This window comes from Myotis yumanensis, unplaced genomic scaffold, assembly GCF_028538775.1.
Source record: "Myotis yumanensis isolate MYYU_CA2020_CCGP unplaced genomic scaffold, mMyoYum1.0.hap1 SCAF_23, whole genome shotgun sequence".
Taxonomy (NCBI): Eukaryota; Metazoa; Chordata; class Mammalia; order Chiroptera; family Vespertilionidae; genus Myotis; species Myotis yumanensis.
The window spans coordinates 11,575,200-11,602,131 of NW_027223774.1; the positions used below are offsets into that span (position 1 = coordinate 11,575,200).

A 26,932-nucleotide genomic window follows, 5' to 3' on the forward strand; every position below is an offset into this window, starting at 1 on the left:
CAAAACCGGTTTGGCTCAGTGGATAGAGCGTCGGCCTGGGGACTGAAAGGTCCCAGGTTCGATTCCGGTCAAGGGCATGTACCTCGGTTGCGGGCACATCCCCAGTAGATGTGCAGGAGGCAGCTGATCGATGTTTCTCTCTCATCGATGTTTCTAACTCTCTAACTCTCTATCTCTTTCCCTTCCTCTCTGTAAAAAATCAATAAAATATATTTTAAAAAAAAATAAAAGAAAAATGAAGTAATCCAAGGTTCATCCGTAAGGAACTGGTTTCAGTGGTTCTCAACCTTCTGGCCCTTTAAATACGGTTCCTCATGTTGTGACCCAACCATCAAATTATTTTCGTTGCTACTTCATAACTGTCATGTTGCTACTGTGATGAATCGTCATATAAATATCTGATATGGCCGAAACCGGTTTGGCTCAGTGGATAGAGCGTCGGCCTGCGGACTGAAAGGACCCAGGTTCGATTCCGGTCAAGGGCATGTACCTGGGTTGCGGGCACATCCCCAGTAGGAGATGTGCAGGAGGCAGCTGGTCGATGTTTCTCTCTCATCGATGTTTCTGACTCTCTATCTCTCTCCCTTCCTCTCTGTAAAAAATCAATAAAATATATTTTTAAAAAAATAAATAAATATCTGATATGCAGGATGGTCTTAGGCGACCCCTGTGAAAGGGTCGTTCGACCGCCAAAGGGGTCGTGACCCACAGGTTGAGAACCGCTGTCTTAGATGAACTGTGGTACCCACTGTGAACACACTGCAGACATTAAAAAGGAAGGTGCAACCCTGGCTGGTGTGGCTCAGTGGTTGAGTGTCATCCCATGCACCAAGAGTTCGCTGGTTCGATTCCCCATCAGGGCACATGCCCGGGTTTTGGGCTCAATCCCCAGATGGTGGTCACAGGAGGCATCAATGGATGTTTCTCTCTTTCTCTCTCTTGTCAGTAAAAAATATTTTAAAAAAGAAAGGTTCAGCCTCAGCCGGTTTGGCTCAGTGGATAGAGCGTCAGCCTGCAGACTGAAGGGTTCCTGTAGCTGGACAAGTGGAATGAAAAGTTAACTAGAAGTGGACGCTCTGCCAGGAAAAGGCGGGAGCCTGCAAGCAGGCCACGTCAGAACAAAGTCTTGCAAGCAAGACTTATTGCTCAGAGGCAGAACTTGCCTTGAGGTGATAAATAGTCCATGAGGGCATGGAAAGTTCAAGGGAAGGTGCACTGCTGCAGGTGGAAAAGGTCTTTGCATAACATAGGAAATTAATAGTGTCATGTATAACTTAGCTCAGATGATCTCATAAGCATGCCTGTTAATCGTTGTCACTTGCTGTACTCCCCAAATAAAAGCCATGAGGGCTTTGGGGGCTTTGCTACTTGCCTGACTAGCAATAGCCCTCTGCTTCTCTTCTTCATCCTGCACGCCAAGCTTGCCTCAGCGTCTCTGTTCACAAAGAACATCAATAGGTTCCAGGTTCGATTCCAGCCAAGGGCACATGCCCAGGTTGTGGGCTCGATCCACAGGAGGGGGTGTGCAGGAGGCAGTGGGTCAATGATTCTCTCTCATCATTGATGTTTCTATCTCTCTCTCCCTCTCCCTTCCTCTCTGAAATCAATAAAGAAATATTTTTTTTTTTTTTTAAAAAAGAAAGGTTCAGATGTCTATCACTGATGTGGAACAACTTGGAAAATTTTTTTTTTTAAATCTTTATTGTTCAGATTATTACATTTGTTCCTCTTTTTTCCCCCCATAACTCCCCTCCTTCCAGCTCCCACCCCACCCTCCACCCTCACTCCCCACCCACTGTGTTCATCCATAGGTGCATGATTTTAGTCCAGTCACTTCCCGCATCTCCCACACCCCTTTTCCCCCCAAGAATAGTCAGTCTATTCCCTTTCTATGTCCCTGATTCTATTATAATCACCAGTTCATTCTGTACATCAGGTTATTTATTCACTTGATTCTTAGATTCATTTGTTGATAGATGCATGTTTGTTGTTCATAATTTGTATCTTTACCTTTTTCTTCTTCTTCCTCTTCTTAAAGGATACCTTTCAGCATTTCATATAATACTGGTTTGGCGGTGATGAACTCCTTTAGCTTTTCCTTATCTGTGAAGCTCTTTATCTGACCTTCAATTCTGAATGATAGCTTTGCTGGATAAAGTAATCTTGGTTGTAGGTTCTTGGTATTCAGCACTTTGAATATTTCTTGCCATTCCCTTCTGGCCTGCAAAGTTACTGTTGAGAAATCAGCTGTCAGTCGTATGGGTATTCCCTTGTAGGTAATTGAGCCTCTTTCTCTTGCTGCTTTTAAGATTTTCTCTTTGTCTTTTGCTCTTGGCATTTTAATGATGATGTGTCTTGGTGTGGTCCTCTTTGGATTCCTTTTGTTTGGGGTTCTCTGTGCTTCTTGGACCTGTAAGTCCATTTCTTTCTCCAGATGGGGGAAGTTTTCTGCCATTATTTCTTGAAATAGGTTTTCAATATCTTGCTGTCTCTCATCTTCTGGCACTCCAATGACTCTGATATTAGTGCGCTTAAAGCTGTCCCAGAGGCTCTTACACTATCTTCACACTTTCGGATTCTTTTTTCATTTTGCTTTTCCAATTGGGTGTTTTTTGTCGAATCTTTGGTTTGATTCTTGTGCTCCTCTGGTCTGCTATTGGGTATAATATTCTTTATTTCAGTCCGTGTATGCTTACTTTCTAATTTCTTTATCGTAGCATCGAGGGTCTCATTAGTTTTCGTGAGGCTCTGCACAAATTTATGGCAAGCCCTCAAAATTGCGATTCTTAGCTCCATATCCTCCATTTCTGTCATGTTTTTTTATCTCCGCATCTTTTATGCTTTCTTGGTGTACCCCCTTGTGGTCTCTGTGCGCAGTCTTGTTCTAGCCAAGCCTTAATTGTTGTAGTTAACACTAGAGGGATTTGACCAACAGGCCGACTGGCTGTAGGAATCAGCTGTTTGGAAAGCGTCTGTCTTCTGGGGAGGCGCTAGTCCAGCCTTTGCCTGAGGCGATAGGCAAATGGCTGTGCGCAGGGCCTGGGCGGGGCGGGCTCAACAGGGCGGGGGGAGGGAGCAGCTATGGCCGCTCTCAGTCCTGTCCCAGCAACCGCTGCAAACCTCGGAGGGGCCGTAGCCAGACAGTCCCGCTTCTCCCGTTTGAGTCTGGGTCCCTAGAGACTCGCCCAGATCTGTAGCCCAGAGTCTGAGACTCCCTCCTGAGTGAAAACAACAACCGCGCCCTCAGCCACCAGCCCGCTTTGCGCGCGCACCACCTCACCACCGCACCACCGTACCTTTAAATTTTCCACACTGCGCCTCCTCTGTGCGTAGGAATGCTGTTGTTTTTGCTTCTAGTTGAAGAGTCTCTCCTCAGCCAGCCTTCCTGTGGTTCTGGTTGATGTCCGTTCCGACTTTTAGTTGTATTTTTGAAGTGGTTGTTTACAGTGGCAGTCTCCGGTGTTTACCTATGCCGCCATCTTTGATTCCTCCAACTTGGAAAATTTTTTAAACAATATATTTTTATTGATTTCAGAGAGGAAGGGAAAGGAAGAGAAAGATAGAAACATCAATGATGAGAGAGAATCATTGATTGGCTGCCTCCTGCACACCCCCTACTGGGGATCAAGCCGCAACCCAGACATGTGCCCTTGACTGGAATCGAACCTGGGACCCTTCAGTCTTCAAGCCAATGCTCTATCCACTGAGCTAAACCGACCAGGGCTTGGCAAATACTTTAAGTGAAAAGCACCATCGTGCAGCAGGACACATGGGGTCAGCTTGGTAAGGAGGAACAGTATGTCTGGTTACAAATGGTAGGATAAATAGCAATTCTTTTTTCCTGGAAGCAAAAACAATAAACTGTGGAAACTAATCGCTCCTGAGTTGGAGAGCTGCGTGTGAGGGTGGGGGAGGGGCTTTACCCTCCCCCCTGCAGTTCTCACAGCCGATGACACATTCGTTTTTAGAAAGCCGACATGAGGAGACAGCAGGGCACTGTTCATTTTCTCTCGACTTCTTCGCATTACAGAACAGCACTGTACTTTCAAAGAAACTCACATGACCCCCAACACACCCATGTGTCCTGCTCAGTTAACCAGGGTGGTGTTTTTCTTTGCAGTCCTCGAAAGTATTTCTTGCCATTTCTGAATAAATATTTGCCCTTTTTTATAAAGCATCTTTGTTTTGGAAGGTGTATCCCCGTGGAGGCTGGTTCAACATTTTGGTACGGGCATGTCCTCGCTTGAAAAGCTCTACCAGCTATTTCTGCAAAGCACATGGCTTGTCACGCTCAGCTCAAGTGATGCTCCGGCCCGGCCGCCTGGAGAAGCTCCAGCCCTGCCTGACCCTGTGTTCCATAAAAGCAGTGAAATACCAACCCCGGGCGCGACCCTGTGCCGTGGGGCATGGGCTGGGCCTCCCTGACTTTGATATTCAGGCTAAGCAAGGTGAACAGTGTCCATAATCTCAGTAACGCCCTCCCTGGTTTCCCTCAGTGGCTAGAGTGTCAGCCTGTGAACTGAGGAGTCCTGAGTTCGATTCCCAGTCAGGGCACATGCCCAGGTTGTGAGCTTCATCCCCAGTAGGGGGCATGTAGGAGGCAGCCGATCAATGATTCTCTCTCATCATTGATGTTTCTATGTCTCACACCCTTGGTCAGGTAGCTCAGTTGGAGCCTTGTCCCATACACCAAAGGTTGCGGGTTCGATCCCCAGTCAGGGAGTATATCTAGGTTGTGGGTTCGTTCCCTTACCCTTCCTCTCTGAAATCGATAAAAAAAATAAAAATAATCTTCGTAACTTAACCCCAAAATGAAAGCCCCGCACCACCTCTTGGTTGAGCTCTTGGAGATTAACTTTTGAATGTGAGAGAAGCTGTTGAAAACTTTTTACCGTTAAGAGTAGCCAGGAGCCGTAGCCGGTTTGGCTCAGTGGATAGAGCATCAGCCTGCGGTCTCAAGGGTCCCAGGTTCGATTCTGGTCAAGGGCATGTACCTTGGTTGCAGGAACATCCCCAGCGGGGGGTGTGCAGGAAGCGGCTGATCGATGTTTCTCTCTCATTGATGTTTCTAACTCTCTATCTCTCTCCCTTCCTCTCTGTAAAAAAATCAATAAAATATATATTAAAAAAAAAAAAGAGTAACCAGGAAACTGAAACAGAAGCGTAACATGTGGAGGGGGCAAGCATAAGCCCTATTAGACTGTAAAATGCATTATAAATGTATACAGGGTGGGGCAAATTAGGTTTACAGTACCGAACAGTTCATTGTATAATTATTTATTAATTATTGTATTATTTTGCATATGAACAACTATAAACCTACTTTTGCCCCACCCTGTATATGCCTAACAGTTTGGGCTCCCTGACTACCCCAAGATTTTCGGTTTCCATGAAGGCAGTGTTGTGAGTCAGCGGGACCAAGTGGTCAAACCTTTCCCTGGACAGCGAGGGGCTAAACGCTGGACGCCTCTGCTCCTTCCACTGAAATAAATTCCAGGTGGGTCAGCAACTCAAATGCACACCACGCAGCCATCAAGTGCAAAACGTTCTGGGTGAGTTCATATCTGCTCTTGGACGTGGAGGAAATGTTTTTCTAAGCAGAAAAAACTCAGAAGCTATGAGGGGCAAGTTTGATTCATTTGAATTTTAAAGCTTGTATGTGACCAAAGAAACATTTAAAAAGTTTAAAAACTGCCAAACGGTGAATGCATATATTTGAAATCATTCCACTGATATATTCCTATTTTTTCTCTATTTCCAAAACCTTTTACTTATTGTATTTTTCTTATTTTAATGTTTCTTAAATGTGTTGGTCTCTTTTTTGTTGTTGTGAACCCATTGATTTTTAGAGAGAGTGGAAGGGGGTGAGGAAAAGAGAGAGAGAGAGAGAGAGATGTAAAAAGCCACATTTCCTCCTGCATATGCCCGGACCAGGGACGGGATCGAACCTGCAACCTAGGTATGTGCCCTTGACCAGGAATTGAACCCGAGACCCTTCAATACTCAGGCCAACATTCTAACCACTGAGCTCACCGGCCAGGGCTCACTTTATTTTCAGCAATGCCCTGGTGTGTGTGACTTGGTTATAGTTTTTAAACAGCTGCCTGTTCTAATTTGGTTTTACAGGCCCAGAATAATTCAGAGTGGGGCAGTGGGCGACGTGAAAAAATATCTGAATGGAAATGTGACTCCTTCGTCATGTCTTACCACATGAGAAAGCACAAAGGAAATGCCCAGAATCTGGCAGCATGGAACCATCTAGAATAGCAAACCCTGGTGTTCAACCCCGTTACACAGCCGTTTGTTGTTACACAGCTCTGGTCACCAAGGCCGCGTTAAGCCTTGACAGATGCTCTGTCATTTCTTGGAGCCCAGGAATGTGAGCAGCGGCAGCTGCGGGGTTGGCCAGTCTCACACGCAAGGACGTGCCTGGGCCGGCTATTCAGACGGGCTGTAAGTGTCCCCTTAGGCAGTGACAGATGACAAGAGCCATCAGCCCTGCAGGGAGAGGGGCGAGGAAAGAGGGGTCACTGTGGCTGCGCCAGCGCTGTGGTCTTGGCTTCTAGCACGTTTTATTTTTAGGTGGCGGTGGTTGGTTTTATTTAATCAGGCTCCGTATAAAAACGAGAAATGACCCCTAATCCCACGGCCAAAATAGCCCCTGAGGGCATTTTCAAAGAAGGTCCGAACAGTGTTAGACATTCAAACAGGGCAGAACTGAAAATAGCAAATGCCACCCCACCCCCTTCTCCTCTACCTGCCTCCACGGCCAGCAACCAGGACAGCTTCCCATCTTTGCTTCCAAAAGAGAAAAAATGCTGCTGTATACATCAGCACATAGTCTCTATATGAACGTATGTGCATATATATATGCATATGTGTTCATTTATGTATATACGTGGGCAGTCATGTACGCATGTATATACGTGCATGTATATATGCATGTATGCGTATATATGCATATGTGTTCATTTATGTATATACGTGGGCAGTCATGTACGCATGTATATACGTGCATGTATATGTGCATACATGTAGGTGTGTGAGTATGTATGTGTTTTGTACATGTGTGCATATGATTGTGTATATATGTGTGTGTATGGATAGATGTGTGTGTGTGACTGGAGCAGAAGCAGCAGGTCCCTTAAGACCTAACCTCGGAAGTTATACGACGGCACCGTCGGTGCCTTACAAGTTGGTAATAGATGGAGTGTTGGCTGTAAACGAGACACATAGATCAAGTGCCCACATAAAACAGAAGCAAAAGGGAGTCAGTGATGAGAACAGGTCACCAAAGGGGGCTCATGACTGAATTCTCTGCGTTGAGGTCCAAAATACAAAACAACATTCCCTATTTCTCTTTTATTCTTCATAATCCGGATCAAAGATGACTTATCATGGATGTTATGGTTGATCTTGAAGTATTTTCCCCAAATTTTGAAGTAGCAAACTTGACATTCTGCTTTTAATTTCTAATCATCTTCCTTTTTCCCTTCCTTCCTTCCTTCCTCCCTCCCTCCCTCCCTCCCTCCCTCCCTTCCTTCCTTCCTTCCTTCCTTCCTCCCTCCCTCCCTCCCTTCCTTCCTTCCTTTTTTGTTAATCCTCACCCGGGGTTATTTTTTCATTGAGTTTTTTATTTTATTTTTTATTTATTTATTTTTTATTTTTTTAAAAAATATATTTTATTGATTTTTTACAGAGAGGAAGGGAGAGAGATAGAGAGTTAGAAACATCGATGAGAGAGAAACATCGACCAGCCGCCTCCTGCACACCTCCTACTGGGGATGTGCCCGCAACCCAAGTACATGCCCTTGACCGGAATCGAACCTGGGACCCTTCAGTCCGCAGGCCGACGCTCTATCCACTGAGCCAAACCGGTTTCGGCCATTGAGTTTTTTAGAGAGAGTGGAAGGGAGGGAGACACACAGAGAGAAGCATCAATGTGAGAGATAAACATCGATTGGTTGCCTCTCGCACCCGCCAGGGCTCTAATTATTTGTCTTGAATAGCTCGTGGCTTAAATGCAGTGAAATGACTAAATATTAAATACAGTTCTTTCTTTTAAATACAGTTCTTAATGGTTATTCTATGTGATATTATAAATGTCAGCACACACTTAATTCTAAGAGATTAGAATCATAATAAATCACAATAAAATCTAATCTCTATTATTTGTTCTTTTATTATTTAAAAAACTAATTTCAGCTTTGTTGGCTCAAAAGTGTATAATGTCCTTCTTAATATCAATATTAATTATCTAATATTTGCATCTACATCAGCCATTCTGACAATAATCTTGTATTATTTCAGCATTTTACTCTTGAAATATAAATTCTTCTTTATGTCAACTGAAAAACATTTCAACATATAAGTACTAAGGAGATTTTTGCTCCTAGGTTCAGCAAGAATACAGTTATAAACTGGACATGTGCATGGGAGATGGAAATGACCTGCTTGGTCCCCACCATTGAGGGATTAGGCAGATGGTTACCTAGGCAACCACCGCATCTCTAATGCCACTGGTGCAGGGAGGCAGAGATGGCTGCCTGGCTCTCTAATCACTGAACGCAAAAGCTGAGGCCAAACTTTCACATATTTCTGAAACAGACCTTGCTTTCTGCCGCAAATCCCCTTGTTTCCTACCCCTTTCCCTTGGTGTCTTGTCTCGGAGCTCTGTCCCTGTTCCTGTGCAGAAATCTCATTTACTAATTTCCAGTTCTGGAAAGTATTGTGAAAGGGAAGGAAGTGACGTTCTTTGTCGCACTCTTTCATCGTGATTGGAATTCAGATGCTATGGCTGGAGCTCCCGCAGCCATCTTGGGCCATGAGGTGGAAGGCGCTGACAGAAAACAGCAGAGCCACAGGTTCAAGGGAGCCCGAGTCCCTCAGGACTGTGTGGCCACTAGCAGCCCTGAGCTGCTGGCCTTGAGAACTCTCTCTCTCTCTCTCTCTCTCTCTCTCTCTCCTATTATATATTAAGTATTCATATTTTTCACGTGAGTAGTGTACTAAATGCACTTTCTCACCATGTTCAAGGACTATTATAATTTCCAAAAGAAACACCAAAAGGCATGATTGGGCTGGGGGAGAATTTACCAAATATCTCCCTTCTGTATCCTTTTTTCCTATATTGAACTGAAACTAGTATTTAAAAACCTTTTGCTTATGTATCTTGGAAGCCAGTTTTCCTCCAGCTTAGACACATGACCTAAGACCCTGAGATTAATTGAACGCTGAGGATCACAACTGTCACCCGCACCCCCGGCTTCCTTCTGCCTGATACTCGCCAGAGCCCTGACTGTGTCCCTCGACTGTTATGACTGTTGACTCAAAATCGTGACTGTCCAATAACCTCATGGCACTGCACTTTGGAAAACGGGTTGTTGCAGGCCGAGGCCGCCTGCGGTCCTTGGCTCGCGCCCTCTCTTGCACCAGGCCCACCTCTGCTGCTACAGTCACATCCCCGCGCTCGGCCCCCCTGCCTTCCTCTTTTCTTCCTGAGGACCCTGGTGAGGGCACGGGCGCACCTGGATCATCTATTCTAGGCCAGACCCCCTCCCCGCCCCCCCCCGCCCCCCCCCCAGCTCAAGGTCCTGAACTTGAGCCCATCTTTGAAGTCCCCTTTGCCACGCGAGGCCGCGATCCCAGGGGTCACAGGTTCGGAGGATTAGTACCTGCGGGTCTTCCGGGTCGTTACTCAGCCTTTCCCCGTTGCTAAGGTCCCATCAGCAAATAACCCAGAGCGCTGAGATTCAAACCCAGTCCCAGCCTCGGGAGCCTCCAGCCTATATCCCTGACCTCCCCGGGCGCGGGGAGGGGCCGCCACGGGCCTTGCTTTCCATGTTGATCACAGGAATTCCCTGCGCTGCCTCCCAGGCTATCCAGGTCCTGGGCGCTGCTTCCCTCCAGCCCCAGGGCGCACACGGTCCCCACAACCCCTCCCCGCACCCCCATTCCCCACCCCCTGCCCCTGGGCTCGCGTTCCTGGGACGGAACTCTGTCCTTCGGATCTGGGCCAGCGATCACCCCTGCTTTCAGGCCCTTCCCTCCCCCTCGGCCTGGGACCCGCTGGGTTCCCAGAGCCTGGCTGCCAGGGCTCCAGGGGGCGTGGAAGGCCAGCCCGCGCCAGATGCGCCAGATGCGCCAGATGCGCCAGATGCGCCAGATGCGCCAGATGCGCCAGATGCCCCAGATGCGCCAGATGCGGGCTCCGCGCGCGCAGGATTGCAGATGCGCTGCGGTCTCCCCCCTCCTCCTGGAAACGCCATTCCCGCCGCAGCGCAGGGACGCACTCGGACAGCCTCCTAGAGTTCGCCGGAAACCCAGTCCCGCGTGCCGCAGGTGCACACCCGCCCTGTTTTTCCAGTAAGTTTTCCTCTGGCAGGCGGCGGCTCCTGACTGCTCTCCTCAAACCGCCAGCGCCCGCACCCAGCCCGAGCCCCGCACCGCTGGGCTGGGGCCGTCTCTCTTTATTAAGAACAGAGGACGGTGAGCACAGGCGAGTACCGAGGGGAGCGTTCAGAGTGTGGGCTCTGCAGCCGCTGCCCAGTTTAAGAGGCCTTGCTCTTTTTTTTTTTTTTTAAGATTTTAAAATTGATTTTTAGACAGAGAGGAAGGGAGAGGGAGAAGGCGAGGGAGATAGAAACATGGAGGAAAGAGAAACACGAACCGGCTGCCTCCTGCACGCTCCCCACCCGGATTGAGCCGGAAACCCTGACATGTGCCCTGACGGGGAATACAACCCGCAGCGCTGGGGTGCAAGGAGGGTGCTCAACCAACTGAGCCACACTGGCCAGGGCAGGAGGCCTTGCTCTTTCCAGCTGTGTGACCCCGAGGAAGGCGCTTCCCTCTCTGTGCCTCAGTTTCCAAATCTGTCAGGTGGAGATGATAACAGCAATGGTGCCTGTTAGACATGAGCAGAGGCAGGACGATGGGCCAGGTACAGAGACTCCCCAAGGCAGAAAGGCCCAGTTGCCTAGCAACTGGGAAAACAAGAACCTCGCCCCCAGGGTAACCGGTCCTCCCCCAGCACATCCAGCTGATTGGGCCCCTGACCTTTCCTCCCTGGAGATAACATCTGGGCCTCAGTTGCATTTCAGCTTCAGGCCCAGAAAAGCAGCAACACCAGGCAAGTGACACAGGGCTGCCTCAGGGCCAGCTGCATTGACTGATGACCCCCCCCCCCCCCCCCCCGCCCCTGCGCTGACCAATCAGCAGAGACCGTGACCCGGAAAGAGCTCACCTGGAAAGCGGATGAATGCTCTATTCCAGTGGTTCTTAGCCTTGGCTGCACATTAGAATCACCTGGGAATCTTTTTAAAACCCTGATTTCTGGGCCTCATCCTCCAGAAATTCTGTTTCTTTGTTACTAATGTTGTGGCCCCACCCCATCACATAGAAACAGAATTTCCGGAGGATGAGGCCCAGAAATCAGGATTTGAAAAAGATTCCCAGGTCATTCTAATGTGCAGCCAAGGTTGAGAACCACTGCCCTAAAAGATCTATTGATGCTCTAACCCTCGACATGTGACATTCTTTGGAAATGGGGTCATTGCAGATGTAACTAGTTGTGATGAGGTCATACCGGAGTAGGGTGGGCCCTAAACCCGTGACTGGCGACCTTATAAGAGGACCATGTGGTGAGAGAGAAGGGAAAAGCCATGTGAAGACAGAGGCAGGGGTTGGACTGATGCGGCCACAGGCCCAGGAGCACCAGGGAAGTACCAGAAGCTGGACCAGGCAAGGGAGGACCCCCCTGCAGATCTCCGGGGCCAATGGCCCCATCGACGCTTTGATTTCAGACTTCTGGCCTCTAGATCTGTGGGAGAAGAAATGTATGGTTTTTATAAAAACATTTTTAGTTATTTATTTACTTTTAGAGGGGGGGGGGGGGGGAGAGAGAGAGAGAGAGATACATCGATCAGTTGCCTCCCGAACATGCCCCAACTGTGGATCGAACCCACAACGTAGGTATGTGCCCTGACTGGGAATCGAACCTGCAACCCTCTGGTGCACCAGATGATGCTCCAACCAACTAAGCCAACCTGCGCCAGGGCATGCATTTCTGTTGGTTTAAATCACCCAGTTATGGCACTTTGATATGGGAGCCCCAGGAGACCAATACACCCGCCCCCATCTTCTCTCTCTCTCTCTCTCTCTCTCTCTATATATATATCCTATATAATAAGAGAGGAATAGGCTGCCGGAACCGGTTTGGCTCAGTGGATAGAGCGTCGGCCTGCGGACTGAAGGGTCCCAGGTTCGATTCCGGTCAAGGGCATGTACCTGGGTTGCGGGCACATCCCCAGTGGGAGATCTGCAGGAGGCAGCTGGTCGATGTTTCTCTCTCATCGATGTTTCTAACTCTCTATCTCTCTCCCTTCCTCTCTGTAAAAAATCAATAAAATATATTAAAAAAAAAAAAAAAAGAGAGAGGAATATGCTAATTATCTGTGATGCTGTGACGTCACGACCAATCTACAAGTGGTGGAGACCTACAGGAAGGCGGGGCATCGAGCTATGAGCAGCAGAGAGCTACCAGCGGCGGTGGGTGGGTGGCCACCTGAGGCAAGCAGCAGCAAGCTACTCGCACACAGATTTGTGTGCAGGGCTACTAGTATATATATAAAAGCCTAATATGCAAAGTGTCCCCTCGGGAGTTTGACCGACCAGTTCGATCACTTGCTAGGACGTGCACTGACCACCAGGGGGCGGCGTGGAATGAAGGCAGGCCCTGGCCAGCAGCCGGCAGCTGCTAGGGACCCTACCTGTGCATAAATTTCATGCACTGGGCCTCTAGTATATATATATATATATATATATATATAGAGAGAGAGAGAGAGAGAGAGAGAGAGAGAGAGAGAATAAATTGTGCACATTTTGCTCCTCAACCCACAGACATGTTGGCATTCACTTCCTAAATAGAAGCGGGATGTTCTCTCACAACACCAAGGTAGTTGTGGAAATCAGGAAATTCAGCCTGAGCACCACCGGGTGTCTGATCCGCAGTCCATGCTCAATATGGTCCATAGTCCTAGTCGTGTCCTCCGGAGCCGCTGTGTTTTTCTGGGATTCAATGCAGAATCCTGAGTGTCACTCAGTTGGCACAGCTTTCTCCCTCCTTCACTCTGCAGCTCTCCCCGTCTGTCCTTGGTATATATGATACAATCTTTCGGGAGGACCATTAGCCAGAGCGGTTCTGTGTGGAGGCTCTGGATCTGGCTGCCTGGGTTTGAGTTTTGGGTTGGCTCTTATAGTGACTAGAGGCCCGGTGCATGAAATTCATGCACAGGGTGGGGGGTCTTTCAGCCTGGCCTGCACCCTCTCGCAATCTGGGACCCCTCGGGGGATGTCCGACTGCCGGTTTAGGCCCGATCCCTCAGGGATCGGGCCTAAACCGGCAGTCGGACATCCCTCTGGCAATCCGGGACTGCTGGCTCCTAACTGCTTGCCTGCCTGCCTGCCTGATCGCCCCTATCCACTCTGCCTGTCTACCTGATTGCCCCTAACCACTTGCCTGCCTGCCTGATTGCCCCTAACTGCTCACCTGCCTCCCTGATCACTCCTAACCACCTCTATCTTGGCCCCTGCCACAGCGGCTTTGTCCGGAAGTATGTCTGGAATGACGTCCGGAAGGTCGTTTGGCTGCCCGGTCTAATTAGCATATTATGCTTTTATTATTATAGATGGGCCTTGAGTAAGTTAACTGTTCCTATGTGCCTCAGTTTCCTCATCTGAAAAATGGGGATAATACTAGAACCTTCCTGAAGGCTTATTGTGAGGATTAAATGAGATAATAGTTAAAGGGCCTGGGACCCTGAATGAAGTAGGGGCTGTGAAAATGGGGGTGGGGTGGGGAGTGAATTCAGTTGCATATTCAGCCAAATGGTGTTTTGGGGCATGCGCTATGAGCAAGATCTTGTTCTAGATCCCTGAGACGCAGCCTCCAACAAGACAGACTGCCCAGCATGGTCTTGGCCCCCCCTACCCACTGTCAGAGCCCTGGCACTGCTTTTATTTGCATTGCTGTCTGCTGGACTCTTGGATGTGCTCCCAGTGTTAGCATAGGACTTGGAGCAGAGCTTGGAACATAAATATAAACATACTAGAGGCCCAGTGCACAAAATTCGTGCACTGGGGGCGGGGGGCGGGGCGGAGTCCCTCAGCCTGCCATGCACCCTCTTGCAGTCCAGGACCACTCAGGGGATGTCCACCTGCTGGTGGGCGGACATCCCTCTCACAATCCAGGATCCCTCGCTCCTTACCACCCACCTGCTCGCTCCTTACCGCTCGGCTCACTGCTCCTTAGTGCTGCCACAAAGGTAGGAGAGGCTCCTGCCACCGCCGCTGCACTCGCCAGCCATGAGCCCAGCTTCTGGCTGAGCAGCGCTCCCCCTGTGGGAGCGCACTGACCACCAGGGGGCAGCTCCTGCATTGAGCATCTGCCCCCTGGTAGTCAGTGCATATCATAGTGACCAATCGTCCTGGTCGTTCCTCCCTAAGGGTTGCTTAGGCTTTTATTATATAGATATTAAGACAGGTATAGTTGCTCAGGGTCCACAAATATATATATATATACTCAGAAATCCCTGTTCTCCGTCTTCAGCTCTGCTATCTGACGGGCAAACTCCTATAAAGGCTGGCCTTCAGTTACCTCATTAAACCTCCCCACCCTGCAGCCCCGGCTCACCCAAAGAAGTCCCACATCCCCACCAGGGGCTACAAGGTGCTTCAAGACCTGGCAGTAACCTCTCCTGCCCCCCCCCCCCCCTCCAACTTTCTTCTTAACTCTCCCTTGTCCCCTCTGCCCAGTCACACCAGCGCCTTTGCGGTTCCTCAAACACACCAGGTGGGCTGCAGCCTCAGGGCCTTTGCACTGGCTGTTCTTTCTTCTTGGGAAGCTGTTTTGAATATTCATGCAGTCGCTCCCTCCTCTCCTTCAAGTCTTCACTCAAATGTCACCTCCGTAGAGTTCTTTCTCCGCAGGCTCCAAAAAATTAGCACACCCTCTGCCCCAGGCACACTTCTCTTTATCCTCCTTTCATGCTTTATTATCCCTATAACCACTTACTATCACGATGTAATATATAGCTTTCTTTTTAAAAGAATATTTTTATTAATTTCAGATAGGAAGGGAAAGGGAGAGAGAGAGAAACATCAATGATGAGTGAGAATCATCGATTGGCTGCCTCCTGCATGCCCCCCACTGGGGATCAAGCCCGCAACCTAGGCATGCTCCCTGACCGGCATCAAACCATGACCTCCTGGTTCATAGGTCAGTGTTCAACCACTGAGCGACCTGGGACGGGCTGTATATCTTCCTTATTCATTTGTATCTTCTCAGTCCACCCAGTGGAGTGTCAGCTCCCAGAGAGGAGGCAAATTCTGTCTGTCATGTTCATTAGTTAGCTCCCGTACTTAGAATCCAACTAATAAGTCATGTATTCATGGCCCTTGATGCAGGTATTATGCTAATTTTTTTTCATTGCAAAGCTTTTTTAGTTCTCAGCAAAAAAAGAAACAAACAACACCCCAAATTTTTTAAAATCCTCACTCGATGATATGTTATTATTATTATTTAAATATATTTTTATTGATTTCAGAGAGGAAGGGAGAGGGAGAGAGATAGAAACATCAATGATGAGAGAGAATCATTGATTGGCTGCTTCCTGCACGCTCCCTACTGGGGATCGAGCCCACAAACTGGGCATGTGCCCTTGACCAGAATCAAACCTGGGACCCTTCAATCCGCAGGCCGACGCTCTATCTACTGAGCCAAACCCACTAGGGTTTATTATTTTTTAAAATATTTTTACTTGATTTTTATAGAGAGAGGAAGGAAGAGGGAGAAAGAGATAGAAACATCGATGAGAGACAAGCATCAACATGGATCCCCTGACTCCTGCACACCCCCTGCTGAGGATCGAGCCTGAAACCCGGGCCTGTGCCTTGATCTGGAATCAAACCTGAGACCTGCTCCAACCAACCGAGCCAGACTGGCCAGGCCCTATACTCCCAATTTAAAAAAATGGGTGAAAGATATGAACAGAAAATCACAGAAAAAATTAAATAAAAAATTAAAAATCTCACTAGCTGTGTGACCCTAGGTAAGTGATTTAACCTCTCTGGTCCTCAGATTTCCCGACTGTAAAACCCGAGAGACACTCAATAAATGTTTGCTGAATGAAGGAGCAATGGAATCACTAAAATAATATCTAACTCATGGACTGTGAATAAGAATTAAATGACAGTGCAGAGATAGGGCTTAAAATATTGTCTGGCATATAGCATGTCCTATGTAAGTGATAGCAATGCCTGTTTTAAAAAATAATACTGCCTGGCCGGTGTTGCTCAGTGGTTAGACGGGGTGGGCAAACTTTTTGACTCGAGGGCCACAATGGGTTCTTAAACTGGACCGGAGGGCCGGAACAAAAGCATGGATGGAGTGTTTGTGTGAACTAATATAAATTCAAAGTAAACATCATTACATAAAAGGGTACGGTCTTTTTTTTTTTTTTTAGTTTTATTCATTTCAAACGGCCGGATCCGGCCCGTGGGCCGTAGTTTGCCCACAGCTGGGTTAGAGAGTCGGCCTGCTCGTGGAAGGCTTTCAGGTCTGATTCCCCGTAAAGGGCAGGTACCTGGGTTGCAGTTCGCTCCCCGCCCCCAGTCAAGCCACATGCCGGAGGCAACCAGTCGGTTTGTCTCTCACATCACTGTTTCTCTCTCTCCCCCACTCCCTCCCTTCCACTCTCTCTGAAAAGCAATGGAAAAAAAATCCTCAGGTGAGGATTAACAACAACAAATGTTACTAATGTGGTTACTATAGGCACAGCCTTCAAGATCCCTCCCAGTGTCGCCTCCTGCAGGGAGCCTTCCCTGGTGAGGCTGATGGGGAAAATGAGACATTTTCAGGGGCTAGCAATCTGCATCTGTGCCAGTAACCTAATGCACATTCTTGTTAGCCTATAATCTAGGCCAGTGATGGCGAACCTTCTGAGCTCGGCGTGTCAGCATTTTGAAAAACCCTAACTTAACTCTGGTGCCGTGTCACATATAGAAATTTTTTGATCTTTGCAACCATAGTAAAACAAAGATGTATATTTTTGATATTTATTTTATATATTTAAATGCCATTTAACAAAGAAAAATCAACCAAAAAAATGAGTTCGCCTGTCACCTCTGACATTCGTGTCATAGGTTCGCCATCACTGGTCTAGTCACTGCTCCTTCTTTAATTATCTGGTCCTGCAAGACCTGTTTACCTAAGTACTAGAGGCCACAAACCATGGACAACACACAACCCCCAGACGGAGTTATCAGTGCTGGGGCCAGGCCGGGCCTTGAGATGTGGTCTCACTGCCCCCATCCCAGCACATGGGGCTTTTTGCAAAGCCCGTCAAAGGTCCGGAAGTATGATCCATATTTGGGCGACAAAGAAACCAAAGGGGTGTAAAGGGAAAGCTTCCTCCATATTGGTTTGCTCAGGATTTGGAGAGAAACAGACTCCCCTGAGTCCCTGTACCGGTACCTGTGAAATGTCTGGAAATAAGTGGGGTTTCCCTGTGCCCCCAGTACTCCTGCGTATTTTCCGGTCGCCTGGTAAATTCTGTAACAAGGCCAGGTGGGAGCAGTCACTCAGGGCCCCCAAAGCCCCTTTTGCAGTCCTCTCTTTAAACCAGTGGTTCTCAACCTTCCTCATGCCGCGACCCTTTAACACAGTTCCTCAGGTTGTGGTGACCCCCAACCATAACATTATTTTCGTTGCTACTTCATAACTGTAATTTTGCTACTGTTATGAATTGGAATGTAAATATCTGATATGCAGGATGTATTTTCATTGTTACAAATTGAACATAATTAAAGCATAGTGATTAATCACAAAAACAATATGATTATATATGTGTTTTCTGATGGTCTTTGGCGGCCCCTGTGAAAGGGTCGTTTGATCCCCAAAGGGGTCGTGACCCACAGGTTGAGAACCGCTGCAAACGTTAGCAAAACATGTCCCAATTAGCATATTCGCAGTCTACACCCCGTACGGAGGATCAGAACACATCTTCGTGATAACTACGGGGCTTCTCTCCCTACTGTACCCAGGCCGGCGGAGCCTGTCACAGGCCCGGGCCGAGCTCCTACAAACAGAGCCTGCTTCACTCACTCAGGTACGCCCAGCACGTCCCGTCCCAGGGCCTGGAACAAGGCACGTCTCAGTCCATCCTGGTGGGTCACATAAAGGAACCGTCTGTCCTCTGCTTCTCAGTTCGGAATGCGCACAAGCCCAGGGATGTGCAACGGAGCCCCAGGGACTCATAAACCCATGGCAACTTTTTAAAACATTCACCACCACGCTGAGCCACAGAACTTTTTCCTTGTGATGAAAACTTTTTGAGATTTACTCTCTTAGCAACCTTCAAACACGCAGTGCGGCAGCGGTAACTACAGTCGCTGTGCTGTGCATCCCCGGGGCTCATTCACCTTATACCTGCAAGTTTGTACCTTTAACCACCTTCCCCCATTTTTCCCCCACCCCCCCACCCCTGGCAACCACCACTCTATACTCGGTAACTATGAGGTTTTTAAAATATATATATTTTATTGATTTTTTTACAGAGGAAGGGAGAGGGATAGAGAGTTAGAAACATTGATGAGAGAGAAACATCGATCAGCTGCCTCCTGCACACCCCCTACTGGGGATGTGCCCGCAACCAAGGTACATGCCCTTGACCGGAATCGAACCTGGGACCCTTCAGTCCGCAGGCTGACGCTCTATCCACTGAGCCAAACTGGTTAGGGCAAGGGTTTTTGTTGTTGTTGTTGTTGTTTTAAGATTACAGATACAAGTGAGATCATATGGTACTTGTCTTCCTCTGTCTATCTTATTTCACTTAGTATAAAGCCCTCAAGATCTATTCATGTTGTTTCAAATGGCAGGGTCTCCTTTTTTATGGCTGAATAATATTCCATTGTGTACACACACCACATCTTTATCCATTCATCCATGTCTTGGCTGTTATAAATAATGCTGCAATGAACACTGGGGTACATATATCTTTTCGAGTTAAGTGTTTTATTTCCTTCAGAGAAATACCCCAAAATGGAATTGTTGAATCATATGGGAGTTCGATTTTTAACTTTTTGGGGAACCTCCATACTGCTTTCCACAGTGGCTGCACCAGTCTGCATTCCCACCAGCCGTGCACGAGGGTTCCCTTTTCTTCATATTCTCACCAGCACTTGTTTGTTGATTTATTGATGGTAGTCATTCCGACACCTGTGATGTGGTATCTCATTGTGGTTTCATTTGCATCTCTCTGATGATTAGTAACGTTGAGTGTCTTTTCATATGTCTATTGGCCACCTATATGTCCCCTGTGGAGAAGTCTCTATTCAAGTCCTCTGCCCATTTTTTTAAATTGGATTGTTTTTCTTGATGTTGTTTTGTAAGTTCTTTTTTAAAAAAATATATATTTTATTGATTTTTTTACAGAGAGAAAGGGAGAGGGAGAGAGAGTTAGAAACATCAATGAGAGAGACACATCGATCAGCTGCCTCCTGCACACTCCCCACTGGGGATGTGCCCGAAATCAAGGTACATGCCCTTGACCGGAATCAAACCCGGGACCCTTGAGTCCGCAGGCCGACGCTCTATCCACTGAGCCAAACCGGTCAGGGCTTGTAAGTTCTCTATAAATTTTGGATAGTAAGCCCTTATCAGATGTATCATTGGTGAATATGTTCTTCCATTCAGTGGGTCGTCTTTTCATTTTGTTGATGGTTTCCTTTGCTGTGCAAAAACTTTTTAGTTTGATGTAGTCACATTTGTTTATTTTTTTTCTTTTGTTTCCCTTGCCTGAGGCGATATATATATATATATATATATATATATATATATACATATATATATATATATATATATCGCTACTAGAAATGTCTGAGATTTTACTGCCTATGTGCGTGTTTTTTTCTAGGATTTTTATGTTAACCACTTTCTTGACTAGGGAGATAGAAGGCACTGATTGGCTTAGGCCCGGGATACCTGGGTGACCATTCTGAGCCAATCACTGTGGCAAAGGGGCGGGTTAATTAATTTAAACCATTCACCGCTGGAGCTAGGAGTTTGGACTCTGTCAGTCCAACCCCACAATTTATGGCTTTGATTACTGGGGTAGAGGGCGGAGGAGAGGACGTTGTGAAGGTGATCACGTATGCAGGGCGTTTCTTTTTTATTTAAACATTTTTTTTGAAACAAGAGAGTTGCAAGTACGGTGCCAAGAACTTTTCCTCTGAATCCATTTTGAGAGAAAATTGCCAATCTGGTGCGTCCCCCTGAATACTGTCCCTGGGTGTCATCGTAGTGGGTGTGTCCCATCGAAAAGGGCATCCCAAGGCAAAGACCCTTTTTGTTCCTTTGGAGTCATAAATTTTTATACAAGACAACGCAAAAACCCACGTTCCTCCACCAAACTCTCCGTCGGTCCACTTACTTACATCTACATGGACACATGTGTTATGCCCAGAGTTCGGGGTCCCCAATAATCCACCACCAGGGAGCCTTTTCCGATGCAAAAGCAAAGGGCCTTTTATTCAAGCCCGGGACTTGGTCCCCCCCCACCCCACCTCCCCGAGCCTCCATTACTGGATGCAAGAGAGAGCCCCGAGTTCCAAGAGAACAAAGAATTTATAGGGCTTGGGGTTGGGGGGTGGGGGCACACTCTGACCACTGATTTGGTCCATTCCGGTTGGTTGAGTGAGGGCTGGGGGCTAGTGACACAAGGGCAGGGTGCAGCTAGGGTCTGGTTACACAAAGACAGGGGGGTGGCTAGCATACTCTTGGCCTTGGGCTAGTTTTCCCCGCTTTCCCATTGGCCGAGATAAGGGCAGGCTGAGTAACTGATACATTCTGCAGCTTTTTCTTGGAAGAGGGGTTAAGGACACAGCTATCAGTCCTGTTCTGTCCTTTCACATGGATGCTTATTTTATTGGAAGCGTTATGATCTGTTACTCCCAATGGGAAAACAAAACAAAACAGTTTATTGATTTTTAGGGAGAGAGGAAGGGAGAGAAACACCCTCCTGAGAATGAAACATCCATCAGTTGCCTCCTGCAGGACCCCAGGCCCACAGTCCAGGCATCTGCCCTGACTGGGAATCAAGCAGGCAACCCTTTGGTACAAGGGAGGATGCCCAACCCACTGAGCCACACCGGCCAGGTCTGTAAACAACCCCCCGTGTTAACGTTGATGCCCAGAATGTCCCAGATTTGTTCAGCAGGCCCCTTCAAGCCAATCCTGTGTGTTTCCATCTGTTCTCACCATCCTTTGAGGATTTCCAAACTTTCTGACCCAAGAAGATGTTCCGGGGTCATTTGTATCTTCCCTGCCCCCCCTCCCCCCGCAACCAGCCATTTCCCCAAAGGGTCAAGGGGGAGGGTACTTCGGAAAGCTGGTGGCTGACCCCTCACCTCTGAATGACCCCCCTCAGACTCTGATTTCAATGCGGCTGGGCCTGGCCAATGGCAGAGGCGATGCTCTCGTGGTCGCCATGGAGACCGCTGGGCCGCGGAGAGGAAGGAGGCGGTGACGTCATTGCGGGAGCAAGTGCCGCGGCCGCAGCAGCCTCGTCTTAGCCCGGCCCCGGGGCACCGAGGGCAGCCTCTGGGCCAGCGGCACCGAACCACCGAACCGGCCGCTCTGCCTGCCAGGCCTCCACCCCCGGCACCCGGGTGGCAGCAGCCCCGGCGAGATCCGCAGCCCCAAGTCCGCTGAGACCTTCGGAGGCACCGCCAAGCAAGGGGAAGCGGCATCTTCAGAGCCTCCCTGTGCGGCCTCGCCCAGGAGCCACGAGCCGCCTGGCAGGCGCCCTCTCGGGCTTCACTCTGCGTGAGTCCCTGGGATCCCCAAGGGCAGGACCCGGGCAGCCTCTGATCAGGCCGTGCGCCTCTCTCTCTCGCGCAGAGCCTTAGGGAAGCGAGGGACTGTGGCATCCTGGATACCCCCGCGGAGTCCCGAGGCGGCGCGGGGGCGCGCCAGCGGGCTTACTGCTGCCTCCGAGAGCTGGGCAAGATGCTGTTCGGGGTGAAGGACATCGCGCTGCTGGAGCACGGCTGCCAGGCCCTGGAGGTGGACAGCGCCCGCTCCCTGATGATCCTGGGCATCCCCGAGGACTGCGGCCACGAGGAATTCGAGGAGATCATCCGGGCCCCGCTGAAGCCGCTGGGCAAGTTCGAGGTGGCCGGGAAGGCCTTCGTGGAGGAGGAGCGCTCCAAGGCGGCCATCATCAGGCTGCTGGGGGACATCAACCACGCCGCGATCCCCCGGGAGATCAAGGGCAAGGGCGGCGCCTGGAGGGTGGTCTACATGCCCCGCAAGCAGGACATCGAGTTCCTGACCAAGCTGAACCTCTTCCTGCAGAGCGAGGGCCGGACGGTGGAGGACGTGGCCCGGGTCCTGAGGCAGGAGCTGTGCCCGACGCCGACGCGCCCCCGAGAGCCGCCGGCCAGGAAGATCTGTGCGCCCGGGTCCCCGGAGAAGCCGAAACCGGGGGCGGGGGCCTCCGCGGCGCCGGCCCGGGCCCCCCCTCTGGACTCCGCGGAGGACAGCAAGGCTGCAGAAGGCAAGAGGGGCAAGCGGAAGCCGAAGAAAAACCGCCGGCGGCACCATGCCTCCGACAAGAAGCTGTGAGGTGGGGTGGGGTGGGCGAGGGGCAGTGAGGGAGTGTGGGTGTCAGCTGAGAGGGTGTGGGTGGCCACTGAGGGAAGGTGGGTACCACCTGCGTGAGTTGGGGAATGCGAGTGAGTGTGGGTCCTGTGGGTGAGGACGGGTCACTCCGGCGACGGGGTAACTGAGTAAGAATGGTATCATCCGAGTGGGCCTGGTTACATCTGACTGTGCGTGAGGGTGGGTTTTAACGTGTGGGTTACAGCTGGGGGAGGGTGGGGCATGCATTCATTCATTCATTCATTCATTCATAGTCAATGCAGACATTGACTATGCCCGAGGCACTGTCCTAGGAGCTGGGGATACGGAAGGAACAAATCCTGCCTTCACTGGTAACATTTGAGTTCCTTGGATACATCTGAACGGGGGTGGGTACCATCTGAGCAGACGCGGGTAATATCCGGTTGCATGTGGCTCATTCATTCAGCAAATATTTCCCCGAACATCCACGGTGTACCAGGCACTGTTCCAGGCACCGGCGATACATCAGGGAACAAACAGCCCCCGGCCTTGCCCCCACGGCACTCGGGTTAAGTCTTGGAGTGGGTGTGAGTAGCATCGAAGTTACCTGGCTGCATGCGTGAGCGTGGGTACCACGTGAGTGTGTGGGCAGCATCCGCGCACGTGTAACATATGAGTCCGGGCGGGTAATATTTGAGCGGTTGGGGAGTAGCACCTGATGATGTGGGGGGGGGGGGGGCGTATTATATGAGTCCGGGAGGCAACTTCTGAGTGAGGAAGCGCCTCAAAATCCTGCAAACGCGGCTGACTACCGGGAGACGCCGCGGGACTAGCGGCGCAGTCGCAGTCGGCGGCGCTGAGCAGCGCGTCGGGCCGTTGCCACGGAGACCGCGTCCCCTCCCCCACCCATCCCGTGCCTGCAGGTGTTTGCGGGAACTGGAAGGAGAGAAACCGGGTGCGGGACTCCAGGGTTTTACAGGAGGAACATGGCAGGTGGTGGGGACTCGGGGCCGGGGAGGAAGGCCGCTGCTGTCCCCTCGCCGCCACCCCCGCGGCCGGCTACCGCCGTGAGGACAGCCCCTCTTGCTGCGTGTGTGTTGCGGGAAGGAAGCACGGACGCCCCTACCTCCGGGCCGCCTGGAAATCCTGCCACCGGGAAGTCTAGAGTCGTTTTTTGTCTTCTAGAAGGATGTGCTTTGGCTGGACCTCTGGCACAGACTGTCCGGAGGGCGCGCCCTGTTGGCACACGACCAGCAGGGACCGAGCCCGACGAAGTGAGCCGCCTGCTCGCCAGGCCTGAGGGGCTCACTGCTCTGAAAAGCGGTCGCTGTTCCCTACACGCTGCGTGTCCCTGGCCGGGATGGTCAGCCAGGGACCCTTCTGCTCTGATTGGCGCCAGAGGTCAGGGTAGGGGTCTCCCCAAATTCAATCCTAGAGGCTCTGACCTGGGGGGAGGGGCACGCTCCACTCTCTAAAGAACAAGAGGCAAGGCTTGCAGGGAATGGCCCAAAAGGCGGTAAATAATTAAGAGGTCACCTTCAAGAGTTAGCCATTAACGACAGTCAAGTTGAGTTGCCAAGTCCCCTGTGATGATAAAGAACAGAAGAAGGAAGGAAGGAAGGAAGAAAGGAAGGAAGGAAGGAAGGAAGGAAGGAAGGAAGGAAGGAAGGAAGGGAGGAAGGAAAGAAGGAAGAAAAAGAGAAGGGAAGGAGGGAGGAAGGAAAGAAGGAAGGAAGAAAGGAAGGAAGGAAGGAAGGAAGGAAGGAAGGAAGGAAGGGAGGGAGGGAGGGAGGGAGGGAGGAAGGAAGGAAGGCAGGCAGGCAGGCCATTAGGTTAAATGTAAATGTCTGTGGGTAGACAGGCTCTTGCTCAGGGGCGTCTGACCTGTGAATTTGCAGACTTTCATTAGTTCCGGGATCAGCAAAAGTCTGAATTAATTTTCTTTCCAAAAATGTAATTTCTGTGCGCATGCTCAGATTCTTACCCATCAAATTGCTCAACAATAAAGATTTTTAAAAATAAGTGAAATTAAATACACATTGTGCCACTGGAGACCCCCAGTGCATTCCTGCGGTGGGCAATCACGCCTGTGGATTCCAGCGTCCAACCCCTTTCTTATTTCGGAGGCTGCCCCACTTGCCCCCCTAGCAGAGCCAATAGGTGCAGGTCTTGTTCTCCACCCCGCCCCCACCTTGGCAGCCGGGGTGCAGGTAAGGGACCCGCCTTCAGACCGTCAGAAACTCCTGGTAGGTCCTTGCATTCCCAGCAGGTGTCAGGACACAGAGGAATTTTCAGAGTTCACTTGCCTTGACAGAACCTAAAGCCCAGAAGACGGATTCCTGTCCATTCCCCAAACTGACTCTCTACCACAAGCCGCAATATCCTTTTCTTTGGCGCAGTGGTTGGGACAGAGCCTTCCCTGCCATCCCCTTACCGATATTTGAACTTCTTGCGAGTGCCTCCCTGGTGTAGAAGACAATAGCTCCCAGTCGGTCCTGTTATTCTTCGTAAAATTCCGGCCTGGTCACGCCCACTCACAGAATATTGTATTCATTTTCTCCTCAGAATCTGAGCTTGAATAACGGCCACACAAACCTCAGGCGTATTTGCTCACTGCATGCTGTTTTCCCATCAAAGCACAATCGTTGTACAGGAGCAAGGGACAGGGTGACGTTTCTTAGCGTCTATTGCAGCGCTAAGACTGAATTTGTGCGCATCGTGGATTTCACGTGCTTCCCCTACACAAAGCGAATGGGTTTCATGTTGCCTGCAACACCCAAGGCTCCTACCACTTCCCTTTGGAGTTTCTCTGGACTAGCTGAAGAGTTTCCTGAGGTTGCCAGGCAACCTGTTGCGCAAAACCGGTGTGGACAGTTTACGTCCTGCTTGTCTGTGTGAACCGAGACGACCGCCGGCACAGCGGATCCCAGACAAAAATTCCCACGCTGGCTGGCGGAGGGAGGCGGCGGCTGGCCTTTGCGAGCCCCGGATTTCAAAAGTGGGTTCGGTGAAAACTTTTCATTTGTTCCTTGTGGTTGATGCTGTGTTGTACAAACACCAAATAAATATAAAATCGATGTGTGCCAAAGCAATCCGTCTGCTCTTTGATATTAGATTTAATCTGGAAAAAAAAACACTCTGGCTGCTAAGAAGCATTCTGAAAACCGTGGGTGGCATTATTTGAAAAAGGGGTGTTATCAGACCTTACGGCCAAGAGAACACAAAACACACTCTGTCGAGCTGGCAGGAAAGGTGAAACATTTTATCTGGAATAAAAACAGGAGCAGCTGCCCTGTGCTCCAGACATGGAGCCGCGTCCTCCACATCCATTCACTCATGACATCTCCCCACCCTCCAGAGAAATGATACAGTGACTGCACCCTATACCATGTGATTCACTCCCTGGGGAGGATTGGGCAGCTCCCACAATCCAACTCATGAGTGTTCTGAGGGAAATGTAGGCTATTGACCTTCAGCGGAATAAATGAGGACTGTACACAGCTTCACATCAGTCTAATGTTGCCTCCAAATGTTTGTCTGTTTGTTTATTTTGTTTGGGGGGGGGGGGGAGTTGATGCAAAGCTTTCCACGTAGGGGGTTTCAGAAAAGGAGGTAAGTGATGATGAACCTGTTCTATGATCATGATCATCTCATTCTACAGATGAGGAAAGTGGCACTCAGAGAGGTTAAGTGACTTGCCTGAGGCCGCACAGGAAAGCTCAAGAGGGATTGAAACCCGGGCCTTTCTGATCACAGTCTGTGCTCCTAGAACAGGGCTGGGTCTCTCCAGGGCTGGGGAGGAGTCACAGCGTGGTTGTCTGTAAGTGGCTGGGAAGAAATCCTTCAGGATTCCCTGAGAAACAAACAGGAGGCGGGCAGCATGCGGAGGTCTGCTCAACGCCTAAATGCAGGCTCTAGCTCTGACGGAGGCTTAGAGCAGGAGATGGGAAGTAATACTCATGCTTATTGAATATTCAATATGTACCAGGCACTCTTCTAAGCATTTCCCACAAAGTTCATTTAATCCTCACAGCACCATTCAACACTACCAGGCAGATACAAAATAATCCCGGTCTTGTCCTGGCGAGTGTGGCTCAGCTGGTTGGTTGTCGTCCAGGCACTGAAAGGTCACCGGTTCGATTCCCAGTTGGGGCACATGCCCAGGTTGCAGGCTGGATCCCTAGTAGGGGGTATGCAGAAGGCAGCTGATCGCCTTTTCTCTCTCACATCAATGTTTCCTTCTCCAAATAAATA

The 26,932-nt window shown here is 49.7% G+C and overlaps 1 protein-coding gene across 1 annotated transcript; it reads left to right on the top strand.

Moving 5' to 3' along the window:
• Positions 1-21,606: 21,606 nt before the first annotated feature.
• On the top strand, positions 21,607-24,443 carry PNMA8C (PNMA family member 8C). Its single transcript, XM_070402172.1, has one exon. It carries the CDS (start codon positions 22,064-22,066, stop codon positions 22,679-22,681), a length of 618 nt encoding a protein of 205 aa, XP_070258273.1. The 5' UTR covers positions 21,607-22,063; the 3' UTR covers positions 22,682-24,443.
• Positions 24,444-26,932: the final 2,489 nt, after the last annotated feature.

What these genes read in the sequence shown, in the direction of transcription:
- PNMA8C (XM_070402172.1), top strand. Translation starts at nt 22,064, where the DNA reads ATGCTGTTCGGGGTGAAGGACATCGCGCTGCTGGAGCACGGCTGCCAG.